The sequence below is a fragment of the Prionailurus viverrinus genome, chromosome E2, assembly GCF_022837055.1.
Source record: "Prionailurus viverrinus isolate Anna chromosome E2, UM_Priviv_1.0, whole genome shotgun sequence".
In the NCBI taxonomy this organism is placed as follows: Eukaryota; Metazoa; Chordata; class Mammalia; order Carnivora; family Felidae; genus Prionailurus; species Prionailurus viverrinus.
This window is the reverse complement of record NC_062575.1, coordinates 42,734,518-42,746,786: the sequence shown is the minus strand read 5'-3', so window position 1 is coordinate 42,746,786 and position 12,269 is coordinate 42,734,518. Positions and strand designations below refer to the sequence as shown.

At 50.8% G+C, this 12,269-nt stretch overlaps 2 protein-coding genes across 2 annotated transcripts in view; one reads left to right on the top strand and one right to left on the bottom strand.

Moving 5' to 3' along the window:
* Window positions 1-12,269, top strand: part of RHPN2 (rhophilin Rho GTPase binding protein 2) — a 58,875-nt gene that overhangs the window by 39,638 nt on the left and 6,968 nt on the right. Inside the window, exons 7-11 of the mRNA XM_047835193.1 lie at window positions 1,728-1,894; window positions 4,209-4,396; window positions 4,802-4,958; window positions 8,115-8,234; window positions 9,887-10,081. Of these exons, the coding sequence (XP_047691149.1) occupies window positions 1,728-1,894; window positions 4,209-4,396; window positions 4,802-4,958; window positions 8,115-8,234; window positions 9,887-10,081 (827 nt within the window). The remainder of the gene's footprint in view (window positions 1-1,727; window positions 1,895-4,208; window positions 4,397-4,801; window positions 4,959-8,114; window positions 8,235-9,886; window positions 10,082-12,269) is intronic.
* Window positions 5,815-7,323, bottom strand: LOC125153143 (sorting nexin-3-like). The gene is given in 3 exon segments (XM_047836052.1): window positions 5,815-6,356; window positions 6,359-6,507; window positions 7,241-7,323. Coding segments are annotated over 3 exon segments (774 nt in total).

Genomic DNA, 12,269 nt, shown 5'->3' with positions numbered 1-12,269 from the left:
TAGGTGCCCGGGGTCCCTGCTGCTGTCTTCCCCGTCAGCTCCCCAGGGGCTCCTCTGCAACCACAGCCCCCTCTTTCAAGCGGTCCCATTTATACAGGAGAGCCTAGAGACGTGTAGATAAACCGGTGTTTATTTATGAAGGGGACCCAAGGGGAGGAGGCTCCAACAGACCGTGGCTTCTTGCTTCTCAGAACAAGTGAGCCGAGCAGAAGAGGCATTTTTTCGTGCTCATTTTATTGTTGGGGGAACACCGGGGCTCTGAGGTGGAACTAACAAGAAGCAAGATTCTTGTTCCAGATGGGGCAGGGGGTGGGGATCAGGTTTTGTCCCAACGACAAAGGCAGCAAACAGAAATAGATCGGCTCTTAAAACCCTGAGCAGAACATTTGATTCTTCTCGAGAGTTGGTATTTTCAAAGGGTAGTGTCGTTTAACTACTTTGGAGATGCTGTACCTCTTCTCTGAGCGTACTTAGCATGGGCGAAAGGGGAGGAAATGCCAAGAGCTACGGGGCGTGTTCAGAGCCGCATTTCACCACAGCTGGTGATTAGTGATGCTGTCCTTTTGAATGATCAGACGGATGACTTTTGCTAAAGATGCCTTAGCTACCTACTCACAGAGAAAAGGCTGAAAGTGTTTCTCCTCCTTGTTGAATTAGGAGGAAGCTCCACATCTATCTCCTGGTTGACATGTGAACTTTAAAACAAATCCCCAGTCTTTTAGACTTGAGGAAGAATTATGAGGGGTTAGTAACGGCTGTGTTACATTTAGGAGAAGACCTGTATTTTTTTAATACACCTTATTTTTTAGAACGGTTTTATGTTCACAGCAAAAGTGAGAGATTTCGGGGAGCCTGGGTGGCTCAGTCTGTTAAGCGTCCGACTTCGGCTCAGGTCATGATCTCGCAGTTTGTGAGTTCGAGCCCCGTGCCGGGCTCTGTGCTGACAGCTCGGAGCCTGGAGCCTGCTTCAGATTCTGTGTCTCCTTCTCTCTCTGCCCCTCCCCTGCTCATGCTCTGTCTCCCTCTGTCTCTCAAAAATAAATAAATGTTAAATTTTTTTTTTTTAAAAGAGAATTTCCCATATACCCTCTGCCCCCCAACACATGCCCAGGCTCTCCCATTACCACCCAAAGTCCATAGTTTACATTGGGGCTCACTCTTGGTGGGAGGCATTTCATGGGTTTTGATACATGTATAAGGACATGTATCCACGTTGTACTATGATGCAGAGTAGTTTCACCCCCTTAACAATTCTCTGTTCCATCTTTTATCCCTCCCCTTCCCCCACAACCCTGCTGATTCTTTCTGTCTCCATTGTTTGCCTTTTCCAGATTGTCAGATAGTTGGACTCGTACAGTATGTAGCCCTTTTTCAGATTGGCTTCCTTTCACTTAGAAATACGCATTCAAGTTTCCTGCATGCCTTCTCACAGCTTGATAACTCATTTCTTTTTATTGCTAAGTGATATCCCACTGTATTGTTGTGCCACAGTTTATTTATCCATTCACTTATGGAAGGACATCTTGGTGGAGAAGCCTTTTTCTTGTGTGAGATTGTGGGCACCTGATCTTGGGTGAGATCAGACCCGTTGTCTTGCTTGGAAACGAATGCTTCATTGCATGTGTGTTTTTGAGTTTCATTCAAGAAATACACTTTGTCCGTTTTCATCCAGAACGGCATTCACTAGCCAAATGATCCGTATTCTCAAAACCGTTTCTTTTAAATAGGTATGACTCCCTCACCGGGGTGCCAGTTAGCCAGCAGAACCTGCTACTGGAGAAAGCCAGCATTCTGTTTAACATCGGAGCCCTCTACACACAGATCGGGACCCGGTGCGATCGACAGACGCAGGCTGGGCTGGAGAGTGCGGTGGACGCCTTTCAGAGAGCAGCAGGTGTGTCTCCGCAAGGGCTGCTGGGATACAGTCCTGGCCCCACCAGCTGGCACTGGGCACTGCAGCGGAAGAGGGTCAGTGAATGGGTCTAAGCCGGGCCCACGCGGAGCCTCACAGGCCTGCAAGGGCCAGGCGGGTTTCTCGAGCTGGTGTTATCTTCCCACCGAGAGAACTGCTTAATGGCTCAAACCCTGTCGCCTCAGTCTGGGTTTGGCTCATGCACACAGCGAACGAGTCCTGTGGTTAACAATTAATCTTTTCCAAACAGCTGGCCCCGAGGATGGCAGTGAATGAGTTGTTCTTTTGAACACTGTATTTATTGAAGAAGGGAATACGTTCTCTCAAAATAGTGCAAGTGTAGACTCTTTTCGGTTTTCTTTTATCAGGCGTGGTTCATCACGGCATTTTACTGTCCGTGCCTTTATCGTGTGCCCATTCTGCAAAGCTTGCCTCCCTGAGATTGCTCCTCTCAGCCCTCTGTCAAGCGACACTTAGCGCCAGCCTGTAGCGGGGTGGGGGTCACCAGGCTGGGCGCAGCGGGTGGGCCTGGCTCCTGGGTGTCTGAGGGCCCCTCATTGCTCTCCTCCAGCACGGCCTGTGTCTGGCAGACTCGCCCTGAGAAATGGTGGGTGGGACGGCGACACGGCACAGACCACAGCACGACCCCCTCCACTGGCTTCATGTCAGGGCTCATTCCAAGCTGGCCCTTATCACTGCTTTGGGGCATTACTCCCAGCGGAGAACTTTCCGGGTATCTCACTCTGCAGGCCTTTGCCATTTTGGCTGATCGAGAAACTGCTTCTGTTAAAATGACAGATCCCTTGGGATAAAACGACGTGCTAAGATTCCGTGTGGGAGCGGATTTCTTTCACTGTCAGACCTTTCCTGGGCTCATTTTCTTTCTGAGGAACCTAAAGCAGGTGTGCTTGGTGACCCATCTCTAAGATTACAGCAGTATAGACAACATTAAGCACAAGAACAGAGTGGGAGCAGACCCAGAAAGGAGCAAATAGCCTGCAGCCATTGCCATCATCCACAGGGCAGCTTATGCTTTGCAACAAAACCAGAGGAACCAGTCAGATGGGATTCATGTCAGGGATTTTATTTCAGCCCGGGGTTGATTGTCAGTGAAGGCTGTGACAGTTAATTTTCCAACCTATAAAAAAGTCAGCTAAGGGCTACAGCGGGAACATTCCCATTGGAGTGGGGGAGTCGATCTTTCCTGAGGTCCTGGGGAAAAGCCCTGAGTTTTGTAATGACCCAGGTGTTCCATGTGAGCGTGTCCGTCCGAGAGCCCTCCCGTCATCCTGCCTGCTTTCTGCTTTCACCTCCATTAAATACCTGGTCATGTATGGAATTTCTCACAATTGTCCCAGGTGAGACAGGAACAAACAGGGGGTAGGCTGGTTTCCTTGCTTGATGCAGAGGTAAATGTTTTGGAAAAGGATCCGATTTTTTAAATCGTGGTAAAACATACAAGAGAAAAATGACCGTTGGCAGCCAATTTTAAGTGTTCAGTTCATTGGCATTAAGTACATTCACACTGTTGTGCAACGGTTCTGTCGCCAGGACTTTGTCATCTGCCCAAACTGAAACTCTGTCCCCATTAAATACTGTCTATTCCCTTCTGCCCCCAGCCCCTGGCGACCAGCATGCTAGTCTCTGTCTCTCTGAATTTGACTCTTCCAGATACCTCATCTCACAGAATCACACAGTGTTTGTCCTTGTGACGGGTTTATTTTACGTAGCGTAACGTCTTCGTCCGTGTTTTAGCATGTGTCAGAATTTCCTTCCTTTTTAAGGCTGAAAACTATTCCATCGTAGGTATACGGCACATTTTGTTTGACCATATGTCGATGGACATTTGGGTTAGTTTCTACCTTTTGGCTGTTATGACTAATGCTTCCATGAATGTGGGTGTCTAAGTATCGGTTTCCATTCCTGCTTTCACTTCTTCAGGGTATGTACCTAGGAGTAGAATTGCTAGATCTTACCATGATTGAGACTCAGATTTTTTTTTAACGTTTTATTTTCATTTTTGAGAGAGACAGAGACAGAGTGTGAACAGGGGAGGGCTCCCTCCAGAGAGAGGGAGACACAGAATCCGACACAGGCTCCAGGCTCTGAGCTGTCAGCCCAGAGCCCAACGCGGGGCTCGAACTCACAAGCCATGAGATCATGACCTGAGCCGAAGTCGGACACTTAACTGACTGAGCCACCCAGGCGCCCTGAGAATCAGATTTTTTAAGATGCTCCCAGATACCGGGGAGAGTAGTATCCCCAACTAATGTGAAAAAAAATTTCCAATTCGCAGGGGTTTTAAATCATCTGAAAGAGACGTTCACTCATACTCCGAGTTATGACATGAGTCCTGCCATGCTCAGTGTGCTGGTCAAAATGATGCTTGCACAAGCCCAGGAAAACGTGTTTGAGAAAATCTGCCTTCCTGGGATCCGGAACGAGTTCTTCATGCTGGTGAAGGTGGCTCAGGAGGCTGCCAAGGTAAGGCGTCCTGGTTCCCGTGACTTCTGGGGGTGGGCAGGATGTGCTGGTGTGGGCCCCCTGGAAGCAGCGGGGGAACAAGCCCGCGGCAGCTTGCCCGTGACCTGGGCAGCGTGCCCGCCCTGGCCAGAGCGCTGGCTTGCATTTTCTTGGCAAGTGTGGCGTTTTAGATACGGATCACTGATTCCATCTGCAGCTTAGCCTAAAAACCAGCATAATGACAGTTGCCTGATCTCCCTGTTAACTATGACACCGAAAGAACGAGGCACCCTTGGAGCTGCTCCCAGATTCTGGAGCGGCCTCCAGCAGGGCCGCTCCGTAGAAGAAAGGGCTCTTTTTCTGCACCCTGGGTGCGTGAGCACCCCTGTGCCAGGCTCCCTGTTCCCAGCGTTCCTTCTGTTTCAGGTCGGGGAAGTCTATCGGCAGCTGCATGTGGCCATGAGCCAGGCACCGGTGAAGGAGAACATCCCCTACTCCTGGGCCAGCCTGGCCTGTGTGAAGGCCCACCACTACGGAGCCCTGGCCCACTACTTTGTAGCCACGCTTCTCATTGATCACCAGTGTAAGGCTTGTGGGCTTGGAGGCTCTGGGCTTTGGTCTGGGTTGTGCTTCTGGGACATTGTGAGCTGAGCGAGAGCTGCCTGCCTCTCTGGAGACGCTCACAGCCTGGGGGCCCGTGTGGGATTAGGGGCTGTACGTTCCCGTTGTGGAGGAAGAGGGGTTGTGCGGTTCTGCCTGAGATGGAGCAGACAGCTCCTAGGAGAGGACTTTTCCCCTGGAGGTGAGCCCAGGGTTAACATCAGGGAAACACTCCCCTGGGCACCGCATCCAAGGGGATGCCCCCAAGCTCAGTATTCAAGATGACCTTTGGATGTGATATTTTATTTTATTTTATTTTCAGTGCATATCAGAAATGCATTTTTATTTTTACTTGAAAACAACTTAAATTTTTAGACAAATGATTTTAGTCTATAAATTGGGTTTTGTTTTTGTACAGAATATAAAGATTTCCCTCACTGATCTTCCATGTGAAGGGTATTACAAGCCTGAAGGGAGATACTTTCCGCACACAAGTGTGGCTCTCACACATAGGGGACTGGAAACCAATGGGGTAGTGCTTCTAACCATAAATTAGGACAAGCGACACCACATATTAAAAAGGGGTAAGAGAAATATTCTAGTCAATCAGATTCAAGAAGCAAACAGGACACAAAAACTGCGCAGATAAGACGAAGTCAGCAACTTTAGTTAGGATTCTGCAGATTATGCTGGAGTAACAGGTTTGTGGGGTTATAGTGTGTACCACATGAAAACAGCAAGAAAGAGCCAGAAAGGCTGGAACAAGGGATTTTCACTAAAGCAAATTAACTTCTTGTCAACTGCCAAAACCAAACAAAACAAAACTGAGCATATGCATGTTAGTATACTGAAGGCATGTTATACCCGTTTCCGTGCAGCGTGCTAAAAGTTAGATAGAACCTCTTCGCTGGTGCACACGAATCATTAATAGTCACGGAAAGTTGTTTTGTTTGTGTTTTGTTGCCCCTTCTCACCAAATTTCGGGCATGTCTTGTTTTAGATGGAGTATAGCCTTCATCTATAATTTCGTCCTGTAAAAACATGTGAAGACAACGTTCATTCTGTGCTAGAGGATGACCAGCAAGCTTGTTTATAAACTGCCCCAGCCCCCGCTTCCTTTCTTCAATAAAATTATCATCAAATATTCCATCATCTCCTCCGAAAGGAAGCTGACGCAAAAATGCTTTTCCAGGCAGCGGGGGAACTACAACCTTGCTCTCTCTTTCTAATTCACTTTGCAGCCACTCAAAGTCACTGTATCTTCTAATAGTAGATTCCTTCAGCTTGAAAATAGGCAGATTTGTCTTGACCCTGATGTCGTAGGTGGTGAAGCGGCCCTGGCCGACCCCCACCGTCTGCGGGTTGCTCACATCGATCTCGAGAAGTTGCTGGGCGGCCCGTAGGCATCGTTCAGGTTCTGGGGCTTGGTGATCAGCCGCCCAGTGTCCACCACGGTCTCCGCGATTTCGCTGCTGCAGCTGCCGCCCTGGATGTGATATTTTGAATGAATCAAAACCAGAGCACCTGAGTGGCTCAGTTGGTTAAGTGTCGGACTCTTGATTTTGGCTCAGATCGTGATCTCACGGTTTGTGAGATCGAGCCCCATGTCGGGCTCTGCGCTGACAGCAGGGAGCCTGCTTGGGATCCTCTCCCTCTCTCTCTGCCCCTCCCCTGCTCACAAGGGGGATTCTCTCTCTCTCTCCCGCAAAATGAATAAACGTTTAAATGAATCAAAACTAATGCAAAAAACATATAATCCGTGGTGATCCAAATTTTCTTTATTTTTTTTAATGTTTATTTTTGAGAGAGAGACACAGAGTTTGAGTGGGGGAGGGACAGAGAGAGAGAGGGAGACACAGAATCTGAAGCAGGGCTCCAGGCTCTGAGCCGTCAGCACTGAGCCCGAAGTGGGGCTCGAACTCACAGACCGTGAGATCATGACCTGAGCTGAAGTCAGACACTTAACTGACTGAGCCACCTAGGTGCCCCAATGGTGATCCATCTTTTAAATAGAGACTACAGATCAATAACAATGCTGTGCTGAGCTACACTGGAAACTGAGGCAAAGAGGAATTTTGATGTTTCTTCATCATGCATTTTTTAGCATTAATTTTGATATTTAAAAAATTGCATTAAACTATCATGTGTTCTGATTGATGAGTTTTGGGTGCCCTCTTACATTTTTAGCCCAAGCAAGGTGTCTTGCTGTCCTCACCCTAGTCTTGGCTCTGATCTGAGGTCAGATGGGACTTCTGTTGTCATTACTTCCAATCAAAGTAGCCCTCCAAAGTAATGAAAAGGACCACCTCTGGAGCCACACTGCCTGGGTTCCTGTCACAACCTGCCATTTACTAGCTGTGTGGTCTTAGTTAATTTCCTTAATTTTCTGTGCCTCAGTTTTCTCACCTATAAAATGGGGATATGAAAAAACCTATCTCAGAGGGCACTTGTGAAAACCAGGTGCCTGTGTGCAAAGCTAAATAGTCCCTCATATCTAGTGGACGCTCGGGAATTGGTAGCTGCTACTGCCAGTGTTAATATAGAGTCTATTAGACGGGATAAGTCACGTAAACCAATAGAAAGAACGACACTTTGATAATTGCGGTAGAAACACAAATGAGGCAGCAGTTGGACTCCTTGGTGAGGTCACGGAAGGCTTCTCAGAGGTGGTGATGTTTGAGTTGCCCTTTGAACTCTGAGGAAGACTTTTGCGGCTGAGCCAGGAGGAAAAGGACAGCCAGAGCAAGAACACTAGCTGAGCTGTGGAAGGGAGGCCGGAAGTGTTGAGGTGGTGAGGCTAGAGAGGGGACACGTGCCAGGGAGGGTGCAGGCGTGGAGGCCACCAGAGGTCTGAGGCGGGGCTACGCTAGAAGGTTCCGTGAGGTGGGGGAGTTGGAGGAGTTGGGGACCCAGAGCCAAACCATGAGCCCCAAGAGTGTGCCTGGCCCCGGGTACGCAAAGTAGCCAAGGGTGTGCCAGGGGCAGAAAGACCTATCATCCCAAGGGCCTTGTAAAACTGGAGAAGGAAGACTGGAGACGTGGTTGAGAGAGATCTCCCTAAGGGGTCTTCGGCACCGTCTCCAGAGTCTGTGGCCGCGTCTGTGTCAAGAAGGGATTTACCCTGTGGCTTCCATTGCAGTGAAGCCTGGCGCAGACGAGGACCATCAGGAGAAGTGCCTGTCCCAGCTCTATGACCACATGCCGGAGGGACTGACGCCCTTGGCCACGCTGAAGAACGGTCACCAGCGCCAGCTGCTGGGTATGTGTCGCCTGTCCTGCTCACAGGGCCCCGGACAGGTCCCCGGGGCAGGGCTCAGAGAGCAGGGCATCCTGAGTCGTCGTGGCCGCTGTGGGTCAGTTATCATGAGGCACATTCTGAAGACTCAACAGGCTTCTGGAACCGTGTTCTCGCAGGTTCTGTGAGGGCCCAGGCCAGAGCTGTGACCATCTTCCAGAGCCCTAGAGGTCCAGGGCTGGCCCTGGGTCATCCAAATGTAGAGGGACGTGTCTGTTAACTGTCTTCTGTCACACCTAAGAACTGGTGATGAATCGTCCTAGTTTGGTCCCTGCCAAGTCTCAGAGTGAAGATCTCTTTTCACGTGTGAAGCTGAATTCCTCTCCTACCCCAGACCTGCCCTCGTCTCATCTCCTCGATGGCAACTCCAGCCTTCTAAGTGCACAGGCCAGAAACCTGGGGCTCACCTTCTGCCTCCGGTTTTCTTTCTCATCCCACATTTGATTGGCAGATCCTGTTGACTCTCCCTAGAAAACACGTCCCAGATCTGACCACTTCTCAGCTACCACCCTGGTCCAAGCCACACGCATGATGTGCTTACTTAACAGACATCGACTCCCTTCAGCCTCACACAACCCTGTGACGTAGGTATGGTCCACTTTACAGTTGAGGAAATAGAGACCCAAAGGGCTCATAACTGGTCCCCCTGCTTTCCCTTTGCTCCTTCGTAGTCAGTTCACATGAGGCCTCTGTTCATACCCTCATGGGCTCCCATCTCACCCAGAGTAGGGGCAGAAGCCTTCACCCTGCACTGGTAAGGCTGGACATGGTCTGACCCCTGTTGTCTCTGGCCTCATAGTTCCTGCCTTTTGCTCTGGCCCTCTCCCTCCGGCCATACCCTCAAGCTCCTTGTTACCCTTGAACACATAATAGGTTTAGTCTTCCCCAGGGCCTTTGCACTTGCTGTTCCTGCTTTCAGGAGTGCTTTGCTGTGATATCCTATGGCTGCTCCCTTGCCTCCTTCGGGGCTCTACTCAGAAGTCACCTTCGGGGCGCCTGGGTGGCTCAGTCGGTTAAGCGACTGACTTCAGCTCAGGTCATGATCTCACGGTCTGTGAGTTCGAGCCCCGAGTCAGGCTCTGTGCTGACAGCTCAGAGCCTGGAGCCTGCTTCAGATTCTGTGTCTCCCTCTCTCTCTGCCCCTCCCCCACTCGCAGTCTGTTTCTGGCTCTCAAAAATAAATAAACATTCAAAAGTAAAACTAAAAAAGGTACCTTCAGAAAGGCCTTCCCAGATCACCCATCAGAGAAGAGCAACTCTTTGTTCCTGGTCTTCTTTTGCTGTATCTGCTACCTGCCCTGCTTCATTTTTCTCCATAACCTCATTGCCACACGGTCCCCTGCCTGTTTCTTTGCTCCTTAGTGATCTCTCTTCAACCACTAGCACATAAACTCCATGACGACAGAGGCTAGTTTTTGTCTGCTGCTTTATCTCTACCGCCTAGAACACGTGGTAACTATTTGCTCAATGGATGTTTTATAGACCTGAGTGAGCCGTCCAGGCAGATCCTTCAGAAAAGAGAAGGTCCACCTTTCTGGGGCACTTTGGCTCTCCCTGACACATTCACACTGCACTTTGGGACGCTGATGTCACGGGGGGTGCTTTTCTGTCGGCAGGCAAGTCCCACCTGCGCAGAGCCATTGCCCACCACGAGGAGTCTGTGAGGGAGGCCAGCTTGTGCAAGAAACTACGCCACATTGACGTGCTCCAGGAGGTGCTGTCCGCAGCGCACCAGCGCTCCCGGCTCAAGTACGCTCAGCACCAAGAGGACGATGAGCTGCTGAACTTGATGGATGCCCCTGACATTATCTGTGAGTGGCCCGGGAGCCCGTTTCTCCGGGGGCATGGCCTGTGTCTGCTCATCCTGGAAGGCTGGGGCAGACCCTGCTGTGTGCTGGGTACTGCTCTCACCCTGGAGTTATCTGCTGCTCACGCAGCGCGGGGCCTTCTTTATGGTCGTTGTAGCATGTGACTCCTTTCTGCCCCTTGGTGCCCCTTGGTGTCCGGGCGCCCAGCTGCCTGGCTTGTCTTCATCTCCTTCACGACCCCCTTGGCTGACTGTTCTTGCCCAATCCCACCCACCCCTCAGGCATTCTTGAGAGTCTGCTCTCCCTGCTTTGCCTCATCCAGATGCCTTTCCTTAAAGTCGCACAAGCTCCCCGGGGTTCCAGCCGTCCCCTGTGGTCAGGAGACCTCGGAAACTACCTTCGCCTTGGTGTTTTTGCTACACCCCACGCCCCACAGGCCCTCTGCCTTCTGGGAGTGCCCTTTGCTGTGTCTTCTACCTCCGGCTCCATGGTTTTAAAGCCAAAGGCTTCCGTATTCCCTTTCCTATGCTTGCTCTTTCCTGGTCGCTACATCCTTTAGCCACGCCAACATTTTCTCTCATTCTTTTTGTAGGACAACAAATCATTCTCATTATGAAATGAGAAGTAAATATAGTGGAATCAGGGGATGTGGGGAAAATTTTTACCTTGACAGTGAAAATGCTTCAAAACCTAGTTTATCGTGTGCGTGGGTGTGTGTGGTAAGAACACTGAAGATCTGTCCTGCCAGCAAATTTCGAGTATACAGTATAGTGCTAGCTCTAGTCCCCCTGCTGTGTGTTAGATCTCTAAAACCTCCTCATCTCGCGGGACGGGGCGTTTGGACACTCGGACCAACGTTACCTCACTCCCCACCTCGCCTCCACTGTCACCCACGGTTCTCTCTCTGCTTCTGTGAGTTCAAGTGAGATCACACACCGCCAACACTTTCTGAGCATTTCCGAGGGATTCGTTGCCATCCTGGGCTCAGGAGGATGGAGGTGTTTTGGACAGTCGTTGCTGCCCTTGGGGCGGGGGAGAGGGGGTGGTTGTCGGTTCTGCCCCAGGAGGCGGGGGTTGGGAGGCCCCTCTGAGAGGTGACTTGACGGTGAAGGGATGACAGGGTCTTTCGAGGAGTTGGGGGGAGGTGGCCCAATCGAGAGAACCTCCTTTGTCCATACTTCCTTCCACCCCACTTCCTACACCTCTGTTCCTAGTCTGTTAAAGTTCCACTCCAATTTCCGGGACCAGTTCCTGAGAGACGGAGCCCTGCGCAAGCTGGAGCCCGGGCTTGTCTGTGGTAATGCTGGCTAGTACCTGCTGAGCACTTGAGGTCTGCCAGGCACAACAGTGAGCACCCTATATATACGGAATCTCATTCAACTCTTCCTCCAACTCTTTAGGGAGGCACTGGTGTTGCCCTCATCTTAAAGATGAGGCAGTAAAGGCTTAGGGAAATCAGAGTCTTTGCCCCGGGTGACCAGGCTGGCAGGTGGAAGCAGGCATGGTGCCCTGTGATTCTCCTTCATGGACACTGGCTCCCTCCTTGGCCCCCGTGTCCACACAGTGTACTGCGTGGCCAGGAAGTAGAGACATCACCTCCACGGAGGGAGTGGGGGAGCGCGGCTCCTGGGGAGGCCGCCCAAGGCTGGTGGTGCCACTCTGGGAGTAGATGAGCACCCCGTCCGAGCCCGACACTGAGGCACTTTGTAAGAAGCCACAGGGCCATCTTGTGAATAGAGGGGCGTGTTCTGTCTCGGCAGGGCCAGGCTTCTTCCCCAGGTTTTCTTTGTATACTGCTCTTCATGTTTTCTTGGCCTGCTCTGGGATCCTTTGTCAGGAACTGCCTAGCCTCATGATAAGAGTTGGCGTGAGCGTCCCATGAATGTGACGGTGGAGATTTACGCTATCAGTGGACGCAACCGGGCAAACCGACGTCCCCCTGAAATCCTCATATCCCACATTAATGATGAAAGGAAGAAGCTCATCTCACCCGGGACTCTGTGCTGGGTCCTTCCTTCTGTAACAGCCACCCCTGAAATGTAGACTACTTTTCGGTCGGGTTTCCCGAGTGCCAAAGGAAGTCCGCTAGAATATAAACACACTCCTCGAAGGCAGGGGATGTGTCTTGATTGTCACTGGTCTGTCCCAGCCCCAGAGTGATGTATGGCTCACAGTAGGTGCCCGGATGGAA